The sequence below is a fragment of the Nematolebias whitei genome, chromosome 15, assembly GCF_014905685.2.
Source record: "Nematolebias whitei isolate Nwh7 chromosome 15, NemWhi1, whole genome shotgun sequence".
Lineage (NCBI taxonomy): Eukaryota > Metazoa > Chordata > Actinopteri > Cyprinodontiformes > Rivulidae > Nematolebias > Nematolebias whitei.
Window position 1 is genome coordinate 15,523,602 of NC_056512.1, and position 10,401 is coordinate 15,534,002.

Here is a 10,401-nt window from a genome sequence, read left to right on the forward strand (position 1 = left end):
TGAATCAGTTGCTTCATGCCCCCCCCCCCCCTCCTCTTTTCAATATCTTCCCCGTTGAAAGTTTTTCCGGGGCATTCATGCTGTCAGAACGCATAGTTGCACAACATGCGTCTGTGCATGGCACACAATTACGCGATGCGTAATTATGCACATGGGGAATTGAGTGGCAAGACGTTTTTTGGGCAAGCTTCCGCTTCTTACTGGGTTCGAATGGACCCAGTGAGGCGAGGACCACATCCGCTTCGCCCTTAACCCATCAGCGACAGCCTTAAAGGGCGAAGCCTATATGACATAGAACGTTGGTTACGTACTGTAACCCCAGATTCTATGAATATAGGCGTAGCCCTTTAAGCGTCGGGCCTCACTGGCTCCTGAATAGCTGAAGAAAAGAATAAGCTATTTGGGAGCAGATTACCCGCTCTTAACGTAATTTATACGGATCGGGTGGGGCCCACACAGCAGGTGGGCGTGGACTAATTTTTTCAGTACGATGCTTGCGCATAACGGGATAAACCCATCAGCGACAGCCTTAAAGGGCTACGCCTATATTCATAGAATCTGGGGTTACAGTACGTAACCAACGTTTCAGAAGCTCAGAGAGGTAAAGGGGTGTGAGGCCATTTAAGCATTTGAAGACTATCCTCGTACGAACAGGGAGCCAGCGAAGGGAGGACAGAACTGGAGTAATATGTTCAGACCTTTTTTTTTTACATCATTTGGAAGCCCAAATGATGTAAAAATAAACAAATAAATACTTGAAATTGATTAAATTGTGGGCCCTGAATCTATCATCTATTAAAGATTAACTTTTTGAATGGAATTATATAAGCTAAACAACTTTTCCATGATATTCTAATTTTTTGGAAAGGGTCTGTATACTGAAAGTGATTGTATTATATTAAAATTGAATTCAAATCTGGGGCACACTGTTGTAGACGAAATTGGCTTGCATATTTTTTAAGCAACTTGTTTACCATCTTGTTCAGTAGACTGAGATTACTTTGGTTAAGTAAGGAGTACTTTCAGGAGGATTAATCTGCACAAGCCAACCGGCCCAGACAACATCCACGGGAAAGTGTTGAAAGAATGTGCCGATCAGCTCTGCGAGGTGCTGGAAGACATCTTTAACACCTCACTTACCCTGGAGGCAGTTCCCATCTGCCTGAAGACAACCACCATCATCCCAGTCCCAAAGAGCTATACAGTGACTGGTCTGAATGTCTATTGGCCAGTGGCCCTCACCCGATAGTCGCTAAATGCTTCGAAAAACTGGTAATGACCCACATCAAAACAAACATCAACATCAATGAGGACCCTCATCAGTATGCATAACGTGAGAACCGATCAACAGAGGATTCCATCTCCTCTGTGGTCCACACTGCTCTCACCCACCTGGAGCAGAAGGACTCCTACGTCCGTCTGCTCTTTGTGGACTTCACATCTGCCTTCAACACCATGATCCTCCAAACTCTGATGGACAAACTTCTCACACTAGGACTAAGCCCCTACATTTGCAACTGGGTCCTGGACTTCTTAACCAACAGACCTCATTCTGTGAGGATCCACAACTTTTCCTCCTCCACCATAACCCTCAGCACTGGCTCTCCTCAGGGATGTGTGTTGAGCCCTCTCCTGTTTACTCTGCTAACGTATGATTGTGCAGCTACTCATCCAGACTGTCATACTGTAAAGTTTGCAGACGATACAGCGGTGGTGGGATGCATCACAAACAATGAGTCCAGCTACAGGCAAGAGGTGGAACACCTGGAGAGCTGGTGCAAAGAAAATAACCACATCATCATGAAGAAAACAAAGGAGATGACCATGGACTTCAGAAGGAACAAACACACCTACACCCCCCTGAAAGAAAAAGGATCTGCGGTGGAAGTGGTCTCCAGCTACAAGTACTTGGGTGTACACCTGAATGACAACCTCAGCTGAGGCAACAACACCACCAGCCTGATCAGGAAATGTCATCAGAGACTCTACTTCCTCAAACAGCTGAGACAAGCTGGTCTGGGAAGCTCAGTCCTCACCTCCTTCTACAGGTGTGCTGTGGAGAGCATCCTGTGCTCCAGCATCAACGTGTGGCATGGAGGCTGCACAGCTGCAGAAAGTAAAGCTTTGCAGAGAGTGGTGAAGGCTGCACAGAAGATGTTGGAGTCAGTCTCCCCATCATCACATTTACACCTCCAGATGCAGGAAGAGGGCTACCTGCATCATGAAGGACCTCACTCACCCAGCACACACACTTTTTGCCCCGCTCTCCTCAGGAAGGAGGTTAAGAAGCATTAAGTGTAGAACCAATAGACTGAGGAACAGCTTCTACCCTGAGGCTGTTACTCATGAATCTCTGACCAGAATAAGCACTGAAAAAATTACATGTTGCTAATCTGTTTCATGTGTTCATGCGTACTCATCTACTCTCATGTTCGTGCTGCTGTTCGACATGTTTTTATGCCATTAGTGCTTAGTGCATATTTGTTTTAGTTCATATCTTAGACAGTTTCTTTTACATTTTGTGGGATGTAACTGGAACCCTGTGTACATCGTTTCGTTCCATCACATATACCATGGGGTGCGAATGACAAAGAACTTTGAATCCTTAAATCAGTTAAACTGCATTAATATTTAACGGCTATAATTTAAATGCTTTTCTATGGTGGTCTTGTACAGCTCCGACAGTTTCATATACACACACACACCACACTTAGAAATAAAGTGCAAAGTGGTCACACAACTCAGTGAATTTACAAGCAAATGTTTAAAGTAGTTTTTTCCCCCCCCCCCCCCACACTTCATGTGGAGGAATGAAATGTACACAGAAACCGAGATACTTTCTGCACCGCCTGGGTGACCTGGAGGAATTGCCAAAACATCCAATGAAGCTCCCAGGATTCATCCAAATCAGATATTAAAAACCACTGGAGCTACTTTTAATACAGTAGATCAACCAGGCGCTGCCGAGGGGAGCAGCAGCTTTACAGAGTTCCCCTGGGTGATAAGCAATTCAGTCTCATCTTGAAGGCAGAACCCAACAAACTTAGATGAGCTGCATGAATCCACAATTCTTGTCCTTTCAGTCATGACCAATAGTCATTGATGAGCATTAAAAATGTAGACTAGTATGGTTTTGCTGAACTCCTTTACTACAGTTGAATAGAGCAGCACTTTTTACTGCAAATGAAACCCAATTCAGTCTATCAATCTCCTACACTTTGTACAAAATTCCCCAGATATTTAAAATCCTCCACCATAGTGGGAGCAGTCCACCTTTTCCAGTTAACTAACAGCTTTGTAACTCTGACAAGTCCAAAGACTATTCAGCCCCAGGGACCAGTAAAGTGTCTGTCATGCATTAAGACAAACACCAAAATTCAGCTGAAAATGTTTATTTAGATCAGAACAGGAAGAGAGTCTACATGTTATAAACACCAAAACTTTAAATAGATTTGAGGAAATAAAAAGTAGAGTTCGTTTAGTAATCCGATTAGAGTAACTGATGTATCAAGATTTTGCACTTCAGGTTTTCTTCTGGGTCCTTTAGCTCTTGCCCCCCAGGGAGTGCTTGTCAAACAGGTACTCTGCCAACTTGTTGGTGTTGGCATTCATGCGGGTCAGGTTAGTGATGTAATCACCCAGCTTCTTGATGGTCTCCACCTGCTCATTCAGGTAATGAGTCTCAAGGAAGTTGCACAGCTGAAACCAAGAGGTCATTTATTAACTTGTAAAGACATTTTAGACAAGTTGTAAATGTGACAGGCAGTGCTTCAAGTTCAACTTACATGGGGATCTGTGTGATCAGAGGCCAGTTTGTGCAGATCCAGCAGGGCCTGGTTAACCTTCTTCTCCAGCTGCAGGGCGCACTGCATGGCCTCCAGGCCACTTCCCCACTCCTCACGCTCAGGTTTCTGAAGGAAACAAACGTCATTCTGAACAAAGTTTCATCAAAAAGGAGTTCTTGAAATAGTCAGGAACAGAGTTTCATCAAAAAGGAGTTCTTGAAATAGTCAGGAACAGAGTGATAAGATCAGCTTTCCAGTTTGTGCTCACCTTGACATCCTGGAGGAAGATGCGTCCTCCCCTCTTGATCTGGAAGTCCATCAGCTTCTCAGCGTGCTCCTTCTCCTCATCGCTGTCCTCCTTGAAGAAATGAGAAAAACCTGGAAGGGCCACATCATCTCTGGAGAAGTAGAAGGCCTGTTGGTGGAGACAAAATAAAAAATAAAAAATAAAAATAAAAAACACCCCCCCCCACAGGAACACTGGTCTTAATCGTTTATATATTCAAACACCTCAGGAGTTCATTTTACCTCCAGTAAAACTGGAGGGACTGTTCTTACCCAAAAAAGGTGTGACAGCAAAGTTTAAAACCGAAGTACTTTGGTGTGTTGTTCCAACCAGTTAGATGAAATATACCTTTCAAAAGTAGCACCTTCATTTTTCTGGTTGGGGAACTGCTGCTTACAATACTGAACTAAAATCAAATGTTTAAGAAATAATAATTCCAGCATATAAAAAGTTCCAGTCAGGTATGATGGTGTAAAGTGGAGTTTCTTACCATGGAGGTGTAGGTGTAAGAGGCAAACAGCTCCAAGTTGACCATCTTGTTGATGGCGGCCTCGCAGTCGCGGTGGTAGTTCTGACGCACCTGAGAATCCATTTCAGCTGTAGGTTTTTCTGCTTTTTCTTAATAATACAGTAGAAAACTGTGCTGGCTGGTGGCCTGAAAATGTGGGAGGAAGGAAGAAGGTCCGTTCAAACACTGCTGAAGCAAGAACTCCTTGAGGCTTTGTTCCCTGGAATGAATGGAGGTGAGAGCTGCCGCTATTTATACTCCATGGGGTGGGGCTCATGATAGACATATCACTTCTTCTTGTGGTATTTATTGGCAGTTGGTAAACAACTTAATGGTGCATTACCGCCACCAACTGGTAAGGAGTGTGGATCAGGACTCATATATACTAATAATACTGGGGGGAAAACTAGAAAATACTACAGTATAATCATTAATTAATTCCTTTCAAATAAACCAGTTCTTCGAAGAAACTGCAATGTCAATGGATAACATTTCTCCTCCCTCAACACTTCTGAGAATTTGTATCTTATTTGAATCTTTTCAAGGTTTTGAGTAAGAATATATATTTCCTTATCGTATTTCTTACAGTGTAGCATAGCATGCTCTACTGTTTCTTCCTGGTCACAAAAGCTACAATTTCCTGTTATTTTTCCCCATTATAAAGAGTGTGCTGTTCAACCCAGTGTGTCCATCTCTGAGTCTTGATATTATTATATCTTCTCTCCTGTTTTTTTCTCCCACTTCTCATTTCTCCTACTTTCCTTTGTGTCTTATGAAACCTGTTGATATTTTCTGGGTTGTTAATATAAAAAAGTTTGATATGTTTACACAATTTACAGTTTACTTTAAAATGATAAAGTGTTTGCCTGCAGTTTTAGCTCTGAGTCTCAGAAAGGATCAGTACTTTGTGGAAATGGAAACATTGATACCAGTTTATTTTGTTCATCAAGTTTATCATCATACTTGTTAGTCATTTTCTTTATATCACACTCTGTTAAAGCTTATCAGCTAAATCCCTTCAGCATCAGTGTGTGAAGCTTTGTAACTTCCGTTTCTCAAACCCAGCTTCAGAACCAGTCACTGACCACAAACGTACTGTCCGGTTTTTTCTCTGAAAAGATTGCAAATGAGGTAATGGCTGTTGTGTCAAAGCAAGATCTGTTACGTGTGAAGATGTATAAATGAAGCTGCATTGCTCATGTTTTTAGAGAACACACAAGATTTCTTGGGCTGCGTTTCCATTCCATGTGTTCTCTCCTTCTGCAGAAGAGAAATAAACCTTGCTACGTGTTTTTTTAACAAAGTTCTCTGTCTGCTAAATTTTATTGAACAACAAAGTTTGATAAAACTCCACAATTTGGCGTTACGAACAGGATTTTTGCTGGTCCGTCCACTCAGTGGGACCCAGGACGGTGGCTGATCACCAAGAATCGCAGGATTCTTCCTCTAAACCTCTGCTAGTCTTTAAGAGCGAGGGGACGTTCTGGTTTTCCATCGGGAGGATTTGACCTCGACAGAATTCGAAACAGACTGAGACAACAAAAACAACTACTTAAGGTAAACTGAAAAACTTTTTAATATATAACAAAGTAGGTTTTTAAAATAAAACCGAGGTAGATTTGCATAACACAGATCGAGGTAGGTTCCTGATAAGGGACTGAGAAATAAATAGAACAAAAGTAGGTTTTAAAAAATAAAACCAAGGTAGATTTTGTATAAAATCGAGGTAGGTTCCTAATAAGGGACTGAGAAATAAATAGTGGATAATAAAATAAGGAAGCACCAGGAAAATTAAACAAAAATGGGTGCAGGGAAAAGCAAAGTAGAAGATTATATTCCTTGCGGTCCAGAAGTGGCCCATATGCGTAGATTACACGGAGATTTGTGTCTCAGTTTTATTTCAAAGTGGCATTCTAAATTTGGTGGTGCGAACAAAATTATGTACACAGGGTCCCAGTTACATCCAACAATAAAATGTAAAAGAAAAACAATAATAAGATTTAAGATAGGAACTAAGAAAAGCATCAACTAAAAATACACTAAGCACTAATAGCATAAAAACATAACGTCGAACAGCAGCACGAACATGAGCATGAGTCTGTGTGAGCAGATGAGCACGCATGAACACATCAACATGAAGCAGATCAGCAGCAACATGAAACAGATCAGCAGGAACATGATGTAATTTTTTCACAGTGATTATTCTGGTTAGAGATTCATGAGTCTAACAGCCTCAGGGTAGAAGCTGTTCCTCAGTCTACTGGTTCTGCACTTAATGATCCTCAACCTCCTTCCTGAGGGGAGCGGAGCAAAAAGTATGTGTCTGGGTGAGTGGGGTCCTTCATGATGCAGGTGGCCCTCTTTCTGCATCTAGAGGTGTAGATGTCTGTGATGGTGGGGAGACTGACTCCAACAGACTTCTGTGCAGCCTTCACCACTCTCTGCAAAGCTTTTCTTTCTGCAGAGGATGCTCTCCACTGCACACCTGTAGAAGTAGCAGTACAGAATAGTAGTACAAGTAAGTAGTAGTTTATTTTACTATTTATATAGATATATATTAAAGCATTTTAAACTCTTCTCATACTCTTGCAATATTCTAAACAATGTTTCTAAACGCTCTAAAAGAGCACAGCATGTCATGATTTCAGCTCCCTGCCTCCTCTGCGTTTGCCACCTGCAAGCACTCTTGGCCACGCCAACTTCTCCACTCTGCATGCTGAACATCTGATCAGCAGTTCAACTACAGCAGGAAGTTTATCTTGCTTTAGTAAGAGCTGCACAAATGTGCAGCAGGTGCTAAATAATTTTAAATAATTCATTTTAAATAAAAATTCCATGCCAATCATGCAGCTCATCCATCAGCCAATTGTGTGTCATGTCCAATCTTATTTTGAAAAACCATGATAGAGGGAATCCGTGATAAACGAACCGCAAAGTAGCAAGGGATTACTGTATAGTTGACTTCAATGTTGCTCTAACCACATCCGACATTTCTCACAATTGTACGTTTTCAGAAGACTCCAGCAGGAACTGTTATTTTAGGTAATTTCAAACAGTCCAGAATAGATTTGTGCCTGAAGTCGTTTTCTCTTATCCCCGAGGTGTCGTTCTGTCTCATCAGAGACAACGCCTGGAGCAGCCACTCCTTCCTGGAGATTGGGATGGGGCGAGGCACCAGAAATGGGGGTCTCTGGTGTCTGAATGCTGCTCTTCTCCAGGATGAAATTTACAGAGGTAAGATCGGTGTCCTACTGCAGACACTGACTGGGGATGGATCACACAGACAACCTTTTAGAATAGTTGGAACAAACCAAGCAAAAAATCACAGTTAAATTTAGCAAGCAGAAAAAAATGGAGAGACAAACAAACTAAACACAACCTGAGAAAACAGCTAAATGCATAACTAGATCATTTAGAAAGAGACAACACCAGAGACATCACAAACTACGTTTCATTAAAGGAACAGTTGGAGGGAGTCACATGGGACAGCCGAGGAAGATGGCAGCACGCTAGCAGAACTCCGGAAACCGACAATTTTTTCTTGCATTTATTTTGAATATACACCTCTCAGTTTACCCGGACAGAAATACATCCGACACGCCAAATTCTAAAGTCTTCATAAGAGGTCAGATATTAATAATTTACCAACGGAATGTCAAGCAACAACAAAGCTAACTTTTTCAAAGGTGCGGCAACGAGAAGCAAGCTAGCAGCTAGGACCAGCCCCACGTCTGAAAGCACTTCTGCTAACCCGTTGACAAACTTAAGCTGCACTGAAGAGAAACATACGGACCCCAAATTCATGGAAGAAATACGGAAAATGAGCGCAACACTACAAGTTGTAGCGGCAGATGTTGTCTCGATTAAAGAAACAAAGAGCTTAAAGACTCCGTGGAAAATATTCTTTTTTTTTTTTTGATGGCCTCCCTTCTCCCCTTACAGCCATCCTCTCCACACCATTATTATGAAATATTTATTCTAGTGACTATCTAGTGTAGGTTTTTATAAAAAAAAAATTATTTTTTTATAATAGGATAGAAAGAAAGAAAAGACAAAGTAAGACTCCAAAATATAAGAAATATACACAAAGAGAGCACACGGCAAAACACCCGGCCACTGTCTGTTCACCTGCAAAGAACATGACAAAACACAGCAACAAAATACATATGTATAAAGAACTTAAAATATTCATGGCTTTGCAGTAAGTTTCCATAAATATATATGCCCATACCTACGCCTATATACATACATACATACACATGAATATACATTCATATACATATCTATATATCTACATATAAAGCCTACATAAGCATCCCTGCTTCTATTTGTGTGTGGTTGTGAGCATGCATAAGTGTATAAGGCTTCTCTAATAGAACATTTAATAGTAACTGTGAAGCAGCAGAGACCTGACCCCCAAGACCAGGGGCAGACGAAAAAAGGGGGGATCAGAGCCCAAGACCCCAGGAGGGACCCCGACCGCGGAGCCCCCACGGCCACCCACACAGGACGAACCACTCGCCCACCCCCCAGATCGGACCACAGGGGAGAGCCGGAAGATCCCCACCAGCGACCACATACAGTGACCCCCCGGGACCAACAGCGACGAACTCATAGGCCCCCGCCGGAACCCGCCGCACCGATGCAGGTCCAGGCCCGGGCACGGAGGCCCGGGCACCGAGGACTCACACCACCCAGGCCAAGGCCTGACAGGGCCAGAGGACCCGAGCCCCACCAGGCAGACACCAGGCCAAGCCGACACACGCCCAAGCGCCCAGCCCCTGACTCCAAGGGCCCCAAGCGTGCCGGCAGGCAAGGGCACACCCCACCAGTGGGCCGCGCGATAGGGGCGCGATGCCAAGCACCCGCAGTTGTATCAAAGAGGGGGCAGTCCGAGTCTCGGCCTAACAAATACCCATTCATACACAGACACAATCACACAGTCCCTGCCTCATTCTCACACTCACTCACTCAAAGACATACAATAACGATACATTTCATTCTTATTCCCGATACGCACTCTATACCCCCCAGGTCCAAGACATGTACCCGCCCTCTACAGGGGGCAGCCCATGCCCAAACCCAGGAGGTAAACCCATTCATTCTCGAGCGGAGAAGAGCCAATATCCCAGACCCGGCCCAGGCCATGCCCAGCTGACAGGACACCCCCCACCATGAAGAGGACACGCCACCGACCACCCCCACACACTGCCAACAACCAAGCACACGCCCCCAGCCGACCGCCTGCCAGGCCCCGGCAGCCACCCCGGCCAGCGGGCCAACCATGGCACCCAAGAGCCAAGCTCAGGGGCTACAAACAACCCCAGGGAGAGCACAGCACCAGCACCGCCCACGGCAATCCCCCAGACCCCGAACCCCCACATAGTCCTGGTCAACACCCGCCAGCCAGCCCTTCTCCCGGACCCCACCCCCGGAATGGCAGTTAGGGAACTAAGGGGGGAGGAAAAAAAATAATAATAAAAAAAAAAATAAGACCCCGACACACACACCCCCGCCCCTAGATGTGCTGTTGATGTGTGTTGTTGTATAGTGCCGTGGAAAATATTCTAATTAGGCATGGAAGATACAAGTGCTCAGATGAAGAAATGTGTGAAGATATGTGACAAAAAACTGACGGCTCTTTGGGAACGGGTCGAGGACTTAGAAAACCAGAGTCGGAGGAACAATGTGAGATTGGTGGGACTGAAAGAAGACAAAGAAGAAAGAGGAAATGTGTGTCAGTATGTGGAAAGGATCATTGCTCAGGGGTTCGGCCTCGCGGGCAGCGAGTTCGAAGTGGAGCGGGTCCATCGCTCACTAGC

At 44.0% G+C, this 10,401-nt stretch overlaps 1 protein-coding gene across 1 annotated transcript; it reads right to left on the bottom strand.

The window, feature by feature from the left end:
* Positions 1–3,409: 3,409 nt before the first annotated feature.
* LOC119421470 (ferritin, liver middle subunit-like) lies at positions 3,410–4,802 on the bottom strand. Its single transcript, XM_037688822.1, has 4 exons — positions 4,562–4,802; positions 4,054–4,200; positions 3,786–3,911; positions 3,410–3,699 (listed from the first exon to the last, which is right to left on the bottom strand). Exons 1-4 carry the CDS (start codon positions 4,661–4,663, stop codon positions 3,544–3,546), a joined length of 531 nt encoding a protein of 176 aa, XP_037544750.1. The 5' UTR covers positions 4,664–4,802; the 3' UTR covers positions 3,410–3,543.
* Between the last annotated feature and the right edge of the window lie 5,599 nt (positions 4,803–10,401).

What these genes read in the sequence shown, in the direction of transcription:
- LOC119421470 (XM_037688822.1), bottom strand. Translation starts at nt 4,663, where the DNA reads ATGGATTCTCAGGTGCGTCAGAACTACCACCGCGACTGCGAGGCCGCC. An exon ending in TCTTCCTCCAGGATGTCAAG is followed by an intron (nt 3,912 to 4,053) that starts GTGAGCACAAAC and finishes TGTTTCCTTCAG; the next exon opens with AAACCTGAGCGTGAGGAGTG. An exon ending in CTGATCACACAGATCCCCAT is followed by an intron (nt 3,700 to 3,785) that starts GTAAGTTGAACT and finishes TCTTGGTTTCAG; the next exon opens with CTGTGCAACTTCCTTGAGAC.